Source organism: Myiozetetes cayanensis, unplaced genomic scaffold, assembly GCF_022539395.1.
Source record: "Myiozetetes cayanensis isolate MyiCay16 unplaced genomic scaffold, myiCay2020 scf1, whole genome shotgun sequence".
Classification (NCBI taxonomy): Eukaryota; Metazoa; Chordata; class Aves; order Passeriformes; family Tyrannidae; genus Myiozetetes; species Myiozetetes cayanensis.
Window position 1 is genome coordinate 288,999 of NW_026086604.1, and position 16,995 is coordinate 305,993.

The 16,995-nt window shown below is 51.9% G+C and overlaps 1 protein-coding gene and 1 long non-coding RNA gene across 7 annotated transcripts in view; both read right to left on the bottom strand.

Moving 5' to 3' along the window:
* Positions 1 to 1,683: 1,683 nt before the first annotated feature.
* RHPN1 (rhophilin Rho GTPase binding protein 1) overlaps positions 1,684 to 16,995 on the bottom strand; it is a 40,390-nt gene continuing 25,078 nt past the window's right edge. For 2 of the 4 annotated variants that reach the window (XM_050313404.1, XM_050313388.1), the window contains exons 10-15: positions 14,740 to 14,859; positions 11,070 to 11,264; positions 10,684 to 10,760; positions 9,431 to 9,577; positions 4,993 to 5,151; positions 1,684 to 3,098 (exon numbers count right to left, since the gene is read on the bottom strand). In XM_050313404.1, coding sequence (XP_050169361.1) covers positions 2,907 to 3,098; positions 4,993 to 5,151; positions 9,431 to 9,577; positions 10,684 to 10,760; positions 11,070 to 11,264; positions 14,740 to 14,859 — 890 coding nt within the window. In that variant the 3' untranslated portion in view covers positions 1,684 to 2,906. Of the gene's footprint in view, positions 3,102 to 4,992; positions 5,152 to 9,430; positions 9,578 to 10,683; positions 10,761 to 11,069; positions 11,265 to 14,739; positions 14,860 to 16,995 lie in introns of all 4 variants that reach the window. The other 2 variants (XM_050313394.1, XM_050313381.1) reach the window with 1 other exon arrangement.
* Positions 5,300 to 9,418, bottom strand: LOC126639079 (uncharacterized). 3 transcript variants are annotated; one of them, XR_007628749.1, is made up of 3 exons: positions 9,201 to 9,418; positions 7,621 to 7,784; positions 5,300 to 7,408 (listed from the first exon to the last, which is right to left on the bottom strand). It is a non-coding gene; the product is annotated as an uncharacterized LOC126639079 (long non-coding RNA). The 3 variants fall into 3 exon arrangements; XR_007628748.1 differs by lacking the exon at positions 7,621 to 7,784 and adding an exon at positions 8,327 to 8,356 and having other exon boundaries at positions 8,573 to 9,418; XR_007628747.1 differs by lacking the exon at positions 9,201 to 9,418 and having other exon boundaries at positions 5,300 to 6,123; positions 6,819 to 7,408; positions 7,621 to 8,002.

Here is a 16,995-nt window from a genome sequence, read left to right on the forward strand (position 1 = left end):
AAAAAAAAGCCCTCAAATTCTGTTTTAACCCCGGTTTGGGAGACGAGAGAAAAAGGATCCCACCATCCTTTCATGTCTAAACCTGGTTTTGAAAAGCCCTGACCCCATTTTGGGAGTCCTGGCCTTGGTTCCTTCCCGTTTAAGGGGGTTTGAAGCCACCTCTGTGTCCCTGAGGAGGAGTTACCGTGTCCTGTGGGGTTCCCTGAGTGAGGGGGGTCCCATAATCCAGCCCCACATCCAGAGGTTTGGTTACCATCCCAGGATGGTGGAGGGTGAACCACGGGACCCCCAAGGGAAAAGAGGAGGGATCCCACCCCCAGGGTGATCCCAGGAGGGATTCCACCCCCAGGGTGATCCCAGGAGGGATTCCACCCCCAGGGTGATCCCAGGAGGGATTCCACACCAGCTCCCAACGAGCTCCTCCAGCACGAACAACTCCTGAATTCCCACCATGTGCCCTTCCAAAAACAAAAGGTTTGGAAACCCTTTATGGGGACACCCTCAAAAAAAAAAAAAACCAAACCCCAAATCAAAACATGCTGTGTGAAGCAAAAAATGACTTTTCTTGACCAGCTTCCTATTCTTTTTTTTTTTTTTTCCAGGAGAAAAGGCCCCCTCAGGGCTCCACAGCCTTCACTTCCCACGTTACTTCCACGAAACTTAAGGGACAAAAGCCACCACCTCCCGTTATGGAGAGGGAAAAAACCAGGCTCACCAACGTTAATCTGGATGCTTCAAGACCTTGGTTTGCTCCTACCAGACCCAAAGGATCTCTCCCAACCTCAGCAGCTCCAGATTTATACCCAAACCACCCAAAATCCAACCCCTTTGCAAGGTCAACCACCCGGAGCTCACGACAACGTCGCTGCAAAGTGGCTTTGAATCAGTGCTTTTTTAATCCATAAAAGGTGAGAATCCAGGTACAAATTTAAAAAAAAAACCTCAAAAAAAATTAACATAAACCACCAGAGTTTTTTAGGGAACGATCCAACCCCCACCACACAACCCCACGGAGGGGCCGGGTGGTGGGGGCGGGAACGCGACGGCTTCTCCCGAAGAAATTCCACCTCCAGCTCGGAGACATCGGCGCCTGCAGCACGCTGAGGAGCGTGGGAAGGCGCTGCCAGCGTGGATTTTTAAGGGCAAGGTGGCCTTTTCCACGACCCTCCTCCCCTTCCTCGCCGCCCCCACGCGAGGGGCAGCTGGGATGGTGACGCGGGAAGGCCGACTGCACCAGATGGATCCACAACCCACCTCGGTGATGCCTCAGCCTTTGGAGAGGCCTCTTGGTCAACAACACAGGGCTGCAGACCCTCCTTTAGTTCACAGAACCACGGGACGGGCTGGGAAGGGCTTTAAGGACCATCTCGTTCCACGCCCGCCGTGGGCAGGGGTTGGACCTTCCACCAGACCAGGTCGCTCCAAGCCCTGTCCAAGCTGCTCCTTTTAAGTTCTCCTTAAGCCCTGCCCGACCTGGCCTCGCTCCTTTAGGTTTTCCTTAAATAAAACCAGGGTTAAGAGCTTGGCACAAGGAGGGGTTGAGCCACCCAGAAGAAGTCCCAACCCTGGGGGAGATGTTGGGGTGACAATCCCACCCCACCCCCAAATCCCAACCCGCTACGTTCCCTTCCTCAAACCCGAAATTCCTCCCCACTTCCCAAGTACAAAAATACAACCACGACCTCTCTGACAGGGTATTTTATACCTACCAAGATCATCCAAGCCCTGAAGACCAGACAGAGCCTTCAAGAAAATAAAAAATAATGCCCAAGGTGGAAAGGTGGGGGCTGGAGACAGAAACGTTGCCGATACATCCGAGCGCGGATTCGGAGCCTCCCAGCATTCCCAGGACAATTATCAAGATGCATGGATGCATCAGCCCAGGCTTGGAGTGCTGACAGCACAGCGGGAGGGTATTAGCAACGTGTGCAAGATCTCCAATAGCAGCAGAAATTTAGTAGTTTAATAATCTGGAGGAGTTATCTGCCTGGAATTTTAATCTCCTGCCAGAAGGAAAAAAAAAACCAAACCAAAAAACCAAAACAAAACAAACCACCAACCCAAGGCTCTCAGCTATTAATCTACTCACGGAATATTTAGGCCAATCCACCTCTACTGATTAAAAAAAAAAAAAAAAAAAAAAAAAGCCAGACAACAAATGTTAAGTCTTTCCCTTTTCTTCCAAAGAAGCTGAATGTGCAGCTGGGCTGGATTTGCTGAGCCAACCTGGGGGGGTCATTTAAAAAAACCAAAAAAACACAAACCTACCCTCAAAAAAAAGCACTAAAAATGGTCAAACCACCCTAATTTTACCCAATTTCACTGGGAGATCTCTAAGGGGTGGATGCACCACCCGGTGCTGCAACCCCTTCATGGGGTCACCACTGGTCGCTGATGCCCATAGGGTCCCCCCCTCCTGGAAAAGGGGGGTCCAAGGGGGAGCTGCTGAAGGATTCAGCTGTGCCAGCAGCTCTCTGGCAGTGGTGGCATCTTCTACCCTGCAGAGAGAGCCCAGGAGATGCTAAAGGAGGTCACAGCTTCTGCTTTAATGGCTGAGGTTTGGTGGCTCCTCACACCGAGCGGGCGACACCAAGCGGGGTCCCCCCTCAGACCAAAGCTCTCCCCAACCCTCCAAGAGTAAGAAAGGAACGATTAAAAATCACAACTAAATCAGTGTTTTCCCCTTGTTTCGCTGAGGGGGGATGAGCTGGGACGTGGAGGAGCCCAGAGCTGGGAGATGGATGAGTCCTTTTCCGAGAGGATCCGTCCAGCGGCAGGGGTGGGGGGGTGGTCCTGGCAGCACCCACATCATCACAGCCCAGCCAGGCCACCAAGTGCTTCCCAGGCTTCCCAGACAGCCAGTCCTGGAGCTGGTGGGACACAAGAGAGCCTGGTGACCTCCCCCCTCAGTACATGGCCTCGTTGTCCCCCACGGCGGTGAAGGGGACGCCGCTGTAGGTGCTCTTCTTGCTGCGCTTGCTCTTCTTGCTCCACACCAGCAGCGTGCTGGGGCTCTTGCTGTTCATCAGGCTCTTCCTGCTGTTCTCCTTGTTGCTCTTCAGCAGCCCTGAGGACATCCCTGCCGCCTTCTTGTCCACCTGCTTGGGAAGGAGGGAGAGGGGGGAGTGAGAGCCACGACACCGGGGAACTCCTGCGCTTCCCTCAGCAGTAAAAATCCACGTTAGAGAGGTTTTAGTGCAGCTTTTCAGCGCTTTTATCTGGCTGGTACCTCTCCACAAGGTTTCTAAAAATGCTGTTTGTCATTCCTGGCTAAGAAATGTCAACCTGAACCACGGTTGTGTCCCCTCCTCAGCCTGGAGGAGAGAGGGGGGGACAGGTGAAGGGTTTTCCACCTGGGAAAACGTGCTCAGAATGAGACACAAGGTTTGATAAAACCACTCAGAGCCACCCAGGAGCCTCGAAACCCTTCCAGAAGGTGGGAGGCTGTGGCAGAGCAGATGAGGAAGAGGAAGAAGGTGAAGAGATGGGTGTTTTTAGGACCTATGGCTCAAATTCAGGGGCGTGGTGAGGGCGCCGCTGTGGGAGGGATGGTTTTGGAAGTGGGTGGGATGGATGAGGGAAGGTCCAAATATTGTCACTGGGACATGGATGTTGTCATTAGAAAATTAATATTGTCATTAGAACCCGAATGTTGACATTAGAACCCAAATACTGTCATTAGAACCTGAATAATTGTAATTAGAACCCAAATACTGTCATTAGGAGCTGAATATTGCCATTAGAATCTGAACATTGTAATTAAAACATGCATATTGTCATTTAACATGAATATTGTAATTAGAGCCCAAATACCGTCATTGGAATGTAAATAATATACTGTGAACCCAAATATTGTAATTAGAACCCAAATATTGTCATTAGAACCTGAATATTCAAACTAGAACCCAAATACTGTCACTAGAACTTGAATATTGTAATTTGAACCCAAGTATTGTAATTTGAACCCAAGTATTGCCATGAGAAGCTGAATATTTTCATTAGAAATTGAATATTGTCATTAGAACTTGAGTATTGCCTTCAGAACCCAAAAATTGTAATTAGAACTCAAATTTTGTCATTAGAACCTGAATAATTGTCATTAGAACCCGAATACTGTAATTAGAACCCAAATATTGCCTTTAGAACCCAAACATTGTACTTAGAACTCATATGTCTTGAACCTGCATTAGAACCCAAATACTGTCATTAGAACCTGAATAATTGTCATTAGACCCTGAATAATTGTCATTAGAACCCGAATACTGTAATTAGAACCCAAATATTGCCTTTAGAACCCAAACATAGTAATTAGAACTCATATTTTGTAATTAGAACCTGAATATTCTATCTAGAACCCGAGTATTGTCATTAGACCATAATATTGTCATTAGACCCCAATATTGTCATTAGACCCCGAATATTGCCATCAGAACCCGAATATTGCCATCAGAACCCGAATATTGCCATCAGAACCCGAATATTGTCATAAAAGCACTAATATTGTCATTAGAACCCGAATATATTGTACTTTGAACCCAAATATTGTCATTAGACCCCAAATATTGTCATTAGAACCTGAATATTGCTATTAGAACCCAAACACTGTCATTAGAACCTGAATATTGTACTTTGAACCCAAATACTGTCATTAGAACCTGAATATTGTACTTTGAACCCAAATACTGTCATTAGACCCTGAACATTGTCATTAAAACTCAAATTCTGTCATTAGAACCCAAATATTGTACTTTGAAACCAAATCTTGTCATTAGAACCCAAATATTGCCATTAAACCCCGACCACTGCCATCAGAACCCAACCCCTGTAACACTCCCTGCCGTGACAAAGGGAGCGATTTTTTTGGCTCAAAACCATCCTGGAGACCTCTTCGTTAATCCCAACCAACTTAACGCCTTATCTTCCAAGGCGTGGCCTCCCACGGCCACGGGGGGAGTGGGGGATGGAATTCCCGAGGTTTAGGAGGTGACTTACAGCCCGGGGCGCCTCGGAGCCGTGCAGGGTGATGACGGCGACGTCGACGCCGTCGGCGCCGCAGCTCTTGAGGAGCTGCACGACCTCGGCGTGCTTGGCCCACCGGCAGTCCCGGCCGCTCACCGAGACGATGTAATCGCCCTCCTTCAGCCCCGCTGCCTGCAGGGAAAGCGGGAAGACGGATGAGTTGGAGCTCGTGGAGCGTCCCAGAGTCTCGTGGGATGGTTTTCCAGGTGAATTCCAAGCTGTGTTGTTCTGTTGCTTCCCCAAGCCCTGGTCAGTGTGGCCAGGGATGAGGAAGCCACAGCTTCTCTGGGAATTCCAGCCCAAACCCTCCCCACCCTCCCAGACAGGAATTCCTTCCCCATATCCCTTTTAAAGCTCCCACATTTCAGTTTGAAGCCATTCCCCCTTATCCTGTCCCTCCATCCCTTGTCCAAATTCCCTCTCCAGCTCTCCCTCTCCCCCTTCTCTTGGAAGGGGCTCCAAGGTCTCCCTGGAGCCTTCCCTTCTATCAAGTGAGGAGGTGACACAACTGTGGCCCTGATATGGACCACAAATGGTCTTGGAGAAGATTCTGGTCTCCCAAAAAAAAGGGATGGGATCCTGCTGTTAAGATCCTGTGTTGTTATAGAGATTCCGGCCTCTGGATGGCTGTTGGATGCTGAGGGAGCTGGGAGACCTTTTGGGCATCCCAGCAGGGTTCTCCAGGATCTGCTGGATAAAAAAGTTGCCCTTGATACACCACAGGGTCCCTACAGTGAGTTTTCAGTGAAATAACCTGTTTTACAGGTTTGCCATTCTGTTCCATCCATCCTCACATCCCAAAATGAGGGATAAAGCAGCTGGGTGGGCAGCCAGCAGTTAAAAATCAGAGCAAACCTTCCTATTTTTCCCTAAAAATTCATCTCAATTGTTCCCTGACACCCACCTGCAAGCCCCAGGCTGGGATCCTGCAGGGATGAGTCTCCACCAAGACCTAAAACCGTCTGGTATCCCTCAAAAAAACACCTCAGTTCCAGCATGGGAATAGCAGGAATTTGGGATTACCTAAAACCACCTGGTATCCCTCAAAAAAACACCTCAGTTCCAGCATGGGAATAGCAGGAATTTGGGATTACCTAAAACCACCTGCTATCCCTCAAAAAAACCCTCAGTTCCAGCATGGAAACAGCAGGAACTTGGAATAATCAACCTCCCAGGAACCCAGGCTGGAATCCTGCAGGGATGAGTCTCCACCTGAGCTCACCAAGACCTAAAACCACCTGGTAATCCCTCAAAAAACCCCTCAGCTCCAGCCTGGGAATAGCAGGAACTTGGACTAATCAACCTCCCGGGAACCCAGGCTGGAATCCTGCAGGGATGAGTCTCCACCTGAGCTCACTAAGACCTAAAACCACCCGGTATCCCTCAAAAAAACACCTCAGTTCCAGCATGGGAATAGCAGGAATTTGGGATTACCTAAAACCACCTGGTATCCCTCAAAAAAACCCTCAATACCAGCATGGAAACAGCAGGAATTTGGGATTACCTAAAACCACCTGCTATCCCTCAAAAAACCCCTCAGTTCCAGCCTGGGAATAGCAGGAACTTGGAATAATCAACCTCCCAGGAACCCAGGCTGGAATCCTGCAGGGATGAGTCTACTCCTGAGCTCACCAATGCTCTTTTAAGACCCAAAACCACCTGGTAGCCCTCAAAAACTCCCTCAGTTCCAGCATGGGAGCAGCAGGAATTTGGGATTACCTAAACCCACCTGGTGTCCCTCGAAAAACCCCTCAGTTCCAGCCTGGGAACAGTAGGAATTTGGGATTACCTAAAAACACCTGCTATCCCTCAAAAACCCCCTCAGTTCCAGCCTGGGAACAGCAGGAATCTGGACTAATCAACCTCCCAGGAACCCAGGCTGGAATCCTGCAGGGATGAGTCTACTCCTGAGCTCACCAATGCTCTTTTAAGACCCAAAACCACTTGGTATCCCTCAAAAAGCCCTCAATTCCAGCATGGGAACAGCAGGAATTTGGGATTACCTAAAACCACCTGGTATCCCTCAAAAAACCCCTCAATTCCAGCCTGGGAATAGCAGGAACCTGGAATATCCAGCCCTCCTGGGAATTCAGGCTGGAATCCTGCAGGGATGAGTCTACTCCTGAGCTCACCAATGCACTTCTAACACCCCAAACCACCTGATATCCCTCAAAACCCCCTCAATTCCCCCATCATGGGAACAGCAGGAACTTGGTATTACCTAAAACCACTTCATATCCCTCAAAAACCCCCTCAGTTCCAGCCTGGGAAGAGCAGGAACCCGGAATACTCACGGCAGCTCTCCAAGAATCCAGGGTGGGATCTGGCAGGGATGAGCTCACCAATGCACTTCTAAGACCCAAACCCACTTTGTATCCCTCAAAACCCCCTCAGTTCCAGCCTGGGAACAGCATGAACTTGGAATAATCAGCCTCCCGAGAACCCAGGCTGGAATCCTGCAGGGATGAGTCTCCACCTGAGCTCACCAATGCTCTTTTAACACCCAAAACCACCTGGTATCCCTCAAAACCCCCCTCAGTTCCAGCCTGGGAATAGCAGGAATTTGGGATTACCTAAAAACACCTGCTATCCCTCAAAAACCCTCAGTTCCAGCCTGGGAACAGCAGGAATCTGGAATAATCAACCTCCCAGGAACCCAGGCTGGAATCCTGCAGGGATGAGTCTCCACCTGAGCTCACTAAGACCTAAAACCACCCAGTATCCCTCAAAAAACCCCTCAATTCCAGCCTGGGAATAGCAGGAACCTGGAATATCCAGCCCTCCTGGGAATTCAGGCTGGAATCCTGCAGGGATGAGTCTACTCCTGAGCTCACCAATGCTCTTTTAAGACCCAAAACCACCTGGTAGCCCTCAAAAAACTCCTCAGTTCCAGCATGGGAATAGCAGGAATTTGGTATTACCTAAAACCACCTGGTATCCCTCAAAAAAACCCTCAATACCAGCATGGGAACAGCAGCGAATTTGGGATTACCTAAAACCACCTGCTATCCCTCAAAAAACCCCTCAGTTCCAGCCTGGGAATAGCAGGAATCTGGAATAATCAGCCTCCCAAGAACCCAGGCTGGAATCCTGCAGGGATGAGTCATACCCTGAGCTCACCAATGCTCTTTTAAGACCCAAAACCACCTGGTAGCACTCAAAAAATTCCTCAGTTCCAGCCTGGGAATAGCAGGAATTTGAGATTACCTAAAACCAGTTGGTGTCCCTCAAAAACACCCTCAGTTCCAGCCTGAGAATAGCAGGAACTTGGGATTACCTAAAACCACCTGGTATCCCTCAAAAAAACCCTCAGTTCCAGCCTGGGAATAGCAGGAATCTGGAATAATCAGCCTCCCAAGAACCCAGGCTGGAATCCTGCCGATGGCTGAGTCTCCGCTTAGCTCACCAATGCTCTTTTAAGACCCAAAACCACCTGGTAGCCCTCAAAAAACTCCTCTGTTCCAGCATGGGAATAGCAGGAATTTAGGATTACCTAAAACCCCCTCGTACTCCTCAAAAAAACCCTCAGTTCCAGCCTGGGAATAGCATGAACTTGGAATAATCAGCCTCCCAAGAACCCAGGCTGGAATCCTGCAGGGATGAGTTTCCACCTGAGCTCACCAATGCTCTTTTAAGACCCAAACCACCTGGTATCCCTCAAAAAGCCCTCAGTTCCAGCATGGGAGTAGCAGGAATTTGGGATTACCTAAAACCACCTGATATGCCTCAAAAAAACACCTCAATTTCAGCCTGGGAATAGCAGGAATCTAGGATTTCCTAAAACCACCTGGTATCCCTCAAAAAAACCCTCAGTTCCAGCCTGAGAATAGCAGGAACTTGGGATTACCTAAAACCCCCTCGTACTCCTCAAAAAAACCCTCAGTTCCAGCCTGGGAATAGCAGGAATTTGGGATTACCTAAAAACACCTGCTATCCCTCAAAAAAACCCTCAGTTCCAGCATGGGAACAGCAGGAACTTGGAATAATCAACCTCCCAGGAACCCAGGCTGGAATCCTGCAGGGATGAGTCTCCAGCTTAGCTCACCAAGACCCAAAACTCCCTGGTATCCCTCAAAAAATCCCTCAGTTCCAGCATGGGAATAGCAGGAATTTGGGATTACCTAAAACCACCTGATATGCCTCAAAAAACACCTCAATTTCAGCCTGGGAATAGCAGGAACCTGGAATATCCAGCCCTCCTGGGAATTCAGGCTGGAATCCTGCAGGGATGAGTCTCCACCTGAGCTCACCAATGCCCTCTTAAGACCCCAAACCACCTGATATCCCTCAAAAAACTCCTCAGTTCCAGCATGGGAATAGCAGGAACTTGGTATTACCTAAAACCACCTGATATCCCTCAAAAAACCCCCTCAATTCCAGCCTGGGAAGAGCAGGAACCCGGAATACTCACGGCAGCGCAGCCCCCCGGGATGACGCCGGCGATGAGGACGGGCGAGTCTCCCCTCAGGGTGAACCCAAATCCATTCTCTCCCCTCATCAGGTGGACTCTCCTTGCTGGATACCACTTGTTTTTGGCAGAGAAGACCGACAGGGGTCCCTGGGGGGAGGCAGAAACGTGGAAAGCACCTTTTGGTGCAGGAACAACTCTCCCCTGAGGATACACGGCCTTGCAATTCCAGGGATGGAGAGAGGGGGCAGGGGGAGAAATTCCATGCTTTGCAGGAATATAAAAACCATTAGCCAAGGAGGGATGCTGGAGGTTGAGGGGTTTTATCTGGGAGATGCTGGGGGTGGTCCAGGGCACCTCTTCAGGGTCTGTTTTCCCTCATATCTTTCCTGTTTTCCTGCCTTTTTCCTACTTTTCCATTCCCACTGGATCTGTTCAAGGGCACAGATGCACAACTTCTCCTTGGGGTGCCCAATGACAGCAGAGCCAGACCCCACAGAAACCCCAAAGCTCAGCCCTGAACCCCAGTCCTGTTCCCCAAGACCCCACAAACCTGAAAGGATCAGGATAAAGCTCCAGTGGGATTTTCCTGCTGCCTCCTGCCCCCCAAAACCCTTCCTTTTAAGGCTCCCTCGGGTCCTTCTTGGGTCAAACCCACCCACAGGGAGGAGGGGGTGGGTGAGGTGGTGGGACAGATCACCCCTTTAGGGTCTGATTCCCCTCAAATCTTTCCTGTTTTCCTGGTTTTTTCCTACTTTTCCACTCCCACTGGAGCAGGATATCCCTGGGGCTGTCCAAGAGCAGAGAGGAAAACCTCTCCTTGGGGTGCCAAGGGATGGGGACAGCAGAGCCAGACCCCACAGAAACCCCAAAGTTCAGCCCTGAACCCCAGTCCTGCTCCCTAAAACCCCACAAACCTAAAGATGATCGGGATAAAGCTCCAGTGGGATTTTCCTGCAGCCTCCTGCCCCACAAACCTTCCTCTCAGGGGCTCCCTTGGGTCAAAAGCCCCCCAAAATTCCCGTGCCAGCTCCCAGAGGAGCTCTGTGACCCATTTAGGTCTCGTGGTGACAGATCTGTGCCCTCCCAACCCTCCTCCTGCCGGTGAGGAGGCGGCTCATCCTCCTTGGAAAACTGCCTGGGAGAGGGAGAAGGGGCTGGGGGAGGAAGGAAAGCAGGCAAAGCAGAGCATGCAGGGGAGGAGGAGGGGAATGTCTGATCCCTTGGGAGATCCTGCATCCCGGAGCTGTACCTACCAGCCTGTGGAAGAGGTCGGTCACCTTCACCTGGGAGAAGTTGGGGGCTTTGATCTCGGGCTTCTGGTGGGTTTTGGCTGGTGGTGGGCAGAGAAAAAAAACAAGCACACACACAAAGGGGGTGACCTCAGGGGGTTGTGGGGGTAATTTCTACCTCCACATCACTCAAGGAGGGGTGGTGGGACCCATAACAACCAGGACCTGCTCAGGCAGCAGAGAATGCTGGAATAGGGCGGGTTGGAGGGGAATTTAAAGATCATTCAGTCCCACGGGCAAGGAACCCCCCCTGCCACGCCATGAACTCGCTGTGGAGCTTCCCCACGCTGTGAAAAATCCCCCAAAACCCCCTCCCCAGCTGCAAAAACCCCCACCCCCACCCCACTCACGGTGGATGTCTGGGGCATCTCCCGTCTCGAAGAAATCCTCCTCGTGGTCGATCTCCGAGTACTTGCTCAGGGAGCGCTTGTGGGCGAAGGACAGGACCTCCTGCAGGATGTCCATCTTCCTGAGGATCTTGCACAGCCCGTGGATCCTCATGGCCTCCTCGTGCTTCATGATGGCTTTTTTCAGGTGGGCTTTGCCTGGGAGGGAGCAGAGGGATCTCAGTTGGGAGCGGAGCAGCTCCGGCGCCGCTCCCGCTCGCTCGGCTGCCCACGGATGGGGAGCAGCTTCCCCGGGGCTGTGACACCCTGGAGTGACTCAGGGACAGCCCAGTCACGTTCCCAGCCTGCTGGAGGCTCTAAATGGGGTCGTTCCCAGCCCCTCAGCTCGAGCCCTCCATGTAGGGCTGGGAAGGGACCTTGAAGGGTGACCTACTTGGCTCCCCCGGCGCCGGAGCCGGCAGATGTTCCTGAAAACCGGCGTCGTGCCGCCCCCGAAGTCCCTCCTAAAGCTTAACCTCAATCTCCTCCTGCAAATTAACTTCTCTCTCCGTGCCTTGCGTCCCCTGGGAGCTGGGAAGGTGGAGAACAAGCCAGCCCCGTCCTCCTGGATCAGCCTTTGGGGAAGGTGCAACACCCTCTCCTCTCGTTTTCCAGGCTAAGCCGAGCCTTGTCCTTGCCCTGCAGCTCCAGGAGCGGGAACACGGAGAACGACCCGGCCCCGTCCTCCTGGATCAGCCTTTGGGGAAGGTGCAACACCTCTCCCCGTTTCCCAGGCTAAGCCAAGCCTTCTCCTTGCCCTGCAGGTCCTGTTCTCCATCCTCTTCATCCCCCTCTTCGCTCCTCCCCACTTGCCTTCCACAGGTTGCGACCCTCGGGAAAAAGACGCGGCGGGAAAACAGCCCGAGGAGCTGAAATCATGGTAACCCACGGATATCAGAGCAAACATCTCCCCTGCCACAGACGGCAACCGAGGCACCCGTTTCCAAGGCTAAACTCCCAAAAAAAGCTCTCCCCGGGTGTGTACGCGTCGCTTGGAAACGCCCGTGCCTGGAGCGTTTCAGGCTCAGGACACACGGGGGCAACAGAATCCAGGGAGAGGATCGGCTCCGCTCCACGCTCCCGAGGAAGTTTCCTAACTCGGGGAATGTTTTGGGGTCGGATGGACAACAGAGAGGAGGAGATTCCCCCCCTAGCCCCGCAAAAAAATCGGTTGCACAACAGTGTCAGTTGTATTTGAGCAAAGTGCTCGATGTCAGCAAGGAACAGCTGGGAAATGATGGGGGATAATAATGATGATAATCATGGAATCAAGGAATGGTTTGGGTTGGAAGGGACCTGGAAGATCATCCAGCTCTAAGCCCCTGCCTGTGGGCAGGGACACCTCCCACTAGCCCAGGTTGATGCAATCTGGCCTTGGATACTTCCAGGGATCCAGGCACAGTCACAGCTTCTCTGGGAATTCCATTCCAGCCCTCACCACCCTCCCAGCCAAGAATTCCTGCCCAATATCCCACCTAACTCTGTCCTCTGGCAGTGGGAAGCCATTCCCTGTGTCCTGTCCCTCCACTCCTTGTCCCAAGTCCCTCTCCAGCTCTCCTGGAGCTCCTTTAGGAGCTGGAAGGGGCTCCAAGGTCTCCTTGGAGCCTTCCTTCTCCAGGCTGGACAGGGAAGAAGAATTCCTTCCTAATATCCAATCTAAGTGTACCCTCCTTCAGCTTAAAGCCATTCCCTCATGTCCTGTCATTGCATAAAATAATAAAAATAAGAATTAAAAATAATAAAAAATTAAAAAATAATAATACTAACCAAGAGAAACAGAGGAACATGAGGAATAGAAAAATATAAGGAATAGGGGAGAGGCTTGAAAGTTGTGCAAGCTTTTGGCTCCACTCTGCTAAAGATGATGGAATACAATATGTCTGTTAAAACACAATCCCATGAGATCAGGAGATGAGGGAAGAGGAGAATAAATATCCTCCCAAGGAGGTGATTTTAATGCCACAAGTTTAAAAATCACAGAACAATTTGGGCTGGAAGCAACCTTTAAGATCATCTCGTTCCAACCCCTGCCAAGGGCAGGAACATCTTCCACAGACCAGGTTGCTCCAAGTCCAGGCCAACCTGGCCTTGGACACTTCCAGGGGTGGGGAATTCACAACCTCTCTGGGTTTCTTCCCTTCCTTTAAACCAAAACCAAGCTAAGGATGGTGCTGCACATCCATTTTCCACCAGCTGACGCTGAGCAGAGCTCATTCCCCACAGGAAAAATCAGGAAGAGCTGGAATGTGGAACAAACCTGACAAAAACAGCTGAGGGGGTCGGGTGGTGTCACCACAACGCCGATTTTGGGGTTCGTTTTGGAGGTTCTCCACCTCCCATCCCCACTGAAATCTGGCTGAGCAGCTGAGGGGACTTTGCCCAACTCATTCCTGGTGGGAACTGTCTCCTGTCCCACGTGTTGCAAGGAGGGGGAAGAGCCCCAGGAGGTGACACCCCGAACTGAGGGTGCTGAGCTTGCTGTCGCTGGGGAGGAGCTGCCAAAACACGACTCCAGCTGAACAAGCAACGTTCTGTTCTTCCCCTGGAGCTGAAAAATCCGCATGGGAGGAAGTTCTTGTCTCCCAAGCGTTTTGCTGCAGCTAAAAAAGCCACCCCCTGAAGCATCTGCTGCAGCTTGTTATCGAGCCAAGTCAGCAACCCAAGCCCAGGAGCTTCCAGGATCTCTGTGTCCCTATGGATTTCTCCATCAGGGTGATGTCACCTGGCTCAAGAACACCTGGAGGTTTTACTGCCAAGCCAAGCCCAAACCAAAGGGAGCTTCCAGGATCTCCATGTCCCTATGGATTTCTCCATCAGGGTGATGTCACCTGGCTCAGAACACCTGGAGGTTTTACTGCCAAGCCAAGCCCAAACCAAAGGGAGCTTCCAGGATCTCCATGTCCCTATGGATTTCTCTAGGAGAGTGACATTACCTGGCTCAAAACACCTGGAGGTTTTACTGTCAAACACCTGGAGGTTTTACTGTCAAGCCAAGCCAAACCAAGGGGAGCTTCCAGGATCTCCATGTCCCTATGGATTTCTCCATCAGAGTGACATTACCTGGCTCAAAACACCTGGAGGTTTTACTGTCAAGCCAAGCCCAAACCAAAGGGAGCTTCCAGGATCTCCATGCCCCTATGGATTTCTCCATCAGGGTGATGTCACCTGGCTCAAAATACCTGGAGGTTTTACTGTCAAACACATGGAGGTTTTACTGCCAAGCCAAGCCCAAACCAAAGGGAGCTTCCAGGATCTCCATGTCCCTATGGATTTCTCCATCAGGGTGATGTCACCTGGCTCAGAACATCTGGAGGTTTTACTGTCAAGCCAAGCCAAACCAAAGGGAGCTTCCAGGATCTCCATGTCCCTATGGATTTCTCCATGAGGATGCTGTCACCTGGAGCTTTCACTGCCAAACACAGCTGGACAGGTTGGTGAAGGCACCACGAGCTGGTCCTCAACACCCCAAAGGAGATTGTGATGCTTTCCTGCCCTCCCAGGAGAGCCTGTTCGCCAAGAAATCCCACCAAAAAGCGTCTTTGCACGGAGAGATTTTCCCCCCCTAAAATTTCATCCCGTCCCTTTGTGGAGACCAATCCTGAAGGAGCTTTGTCCCCACCACAGAGGTGCTCACCCAACTTCCTCCTCTCCTCGGGGTCCTGCAGCAGGACACGGAGCGATGGTCCCTCCGGCATGGTGACGTGGAACTGCATGAAGGCCTTCTCCTGCTCTGGAAGCTCAGATTCCGAGGCCACTGAGGAAGGAAAAGGGTGGGAATGGGCTCAGGGAGAGGTCAGGGCCACCCAGGACACTCTGGTAGTGGGGACAAGGAAGCCACACCCACGTTCAGGTGGCCCCAGTAAATTCAGCAGCGCCTTCCTCTTGTCCAGCCAAAGCCTGGGACAACCAGGACATCACTGATGGGCACAGGGAGTGAGTTATCCCATTGAGAACTCCCCCAGGATTTGGGGTTAAGGGCAGGATTTGTCCTGGGCACAGCACAATATCTGGCTCTTTTGCTTCCCTCCTTCCTTTGCTCCCATCTGGAAGCAGATTGGAAAGAGGGAGCCCTGGCTTTTCCCCACCTGGAGGGGGAGACAAACCAGAGAATCAGGGAATGGTTTGGCTTGGAAGGGATCTGGAAGATCATCCAGTTCCAACCCCTGCCGTGGATAGGGACACCTCCCACTAGCCCAGGTTGCTCCAACCTGGCCTTGGACACTTCCAGGGATCCAGGGGCAGTCACAGCTTCTCTGGGAATTCCATTCCAGCCCCTCCCCACCCTCTCAGCCAAGAATTCCTTCCCAATATCCCATCTAACCCTGGGAAGCCACTCCCTGTGTCCTGTCCCTCCATCCCTTGTCCCCAGTCCCTCTCCAGCTCTTCTGGAGCCCCTTTAGGCCCTGGAAGGGGCTCTCAGGCCTCCTTGGATCTCCAGGTGAACATTCCCAGCTCTCCCAGCCTGTCACTCAAGAACAGGCTGATTAAAGTGTAATTAATTAATTAATTAGGGAGCTGAGCCCTCCCTGCTGTGCCAGGAAACCCTGCACAGGCACAGAGCTCACAGTGCAACCAAGGGGTTTTTCCATGGAGACACGGACATGGATACATGGATACAGCTCTCCCAGGCTCTCCAAGCCCCACACTGGGCTCCTTAAATCCCAATTTCCAGCCAAAGCTGTTCCTAATCCCCTCTGGCTCTCAGGGAACCCCTTCCCTGGGCACAGAGTGTGAGAAAAAGCAACCCAAAAAATTCCAGGGAGCTTTGCTGGGCCAAACAGAGGAACCCAAAAGCCTGGTGAGCAGCCTGGCATCGGCATCCAGAGGGTTGGGAAGTGGCAGCTCCGGGGCTGGGAGCTCTGCCTGTGCCAGCTCTTGCCATGTCAGCATTCCCTGGGGGATTAATCTGCAGAGTAAGGAGTTTGTTGCCAGCTGGTTACGGAAGCAAAAGATTCGTTATTCTGACAGGGAGGTCAGGGAGAGGCAGATCCCAACAGCAGACAATAAAAAAATTCCCCAAATGAGGCATTTCTTGCAGATTGTTGCTTCCCTCAGTGCCTTAAATTCACCAGGACACCAAACAGCCTCCAAATTTTAGGGGAAAGGTTTTCCCTGCGCTTTGCAACCACACCCAAACCCCTTCTCCATCATCATCCTCTCCTGCTTCTCCAGCCTTCAGGCTGCTCCAGCCCCACAGGATCCCACTCTCTCCCGTCTCCTCCATCAATCCATCTGCAACACCCCCGTGCCACAAGCCCAGGGAGAGGATTCTGGGCAGGCTCTGGAGCGGGGGAGGGTGCCAGGACAGTCTGGCAGCCACCGGCGTCACGGGCGCAGCACCGGTTTTGGCAGCCGTGCCTCGGAAAAAAAGCCTCCCCAGCCACCCACCAGGCGATGAGGTGGCACCAAAGGTCAGGGTGCCCATCTGCTGCCCACCCCCAGAGCTTCTGCTTGTCCCAGAATCGCTCGCAGGGTGTCGGTGATGGCGCAGATGGAGATGAGGGGGCACATCCTGCGTCCAAACTCCAGCTGATTCCACGGGAGATGCACCAGCCCAGCACAGCCACGTGCGCCCCTGCTGCCAGCACCCCACCAGCCTCAGGTTCCCCCACCCATCCATGAGGTTGGGAACTGAATTCAAGGTATTTTGGGGGTTCTTTTTAATTTTTGGAGCCTCCAACAGGAGGTGGCTCAAAGGATGGTGGGCTGAGGACACGGGTGTGGGCAGCAGGCAGGTGACCCCCTGTTTAGACACCCCCAGCCCCAAAGGGGACAGCAGGTGACACCCCTACAGCACCTTTTTGCTCCCTTTCTTAAGGAGGACTTTTCCCTGTGGAAACCAGAAATTAAAAGGGGGGAAATCTGCCCTGGGCAGGAATTGCTGAGTGGA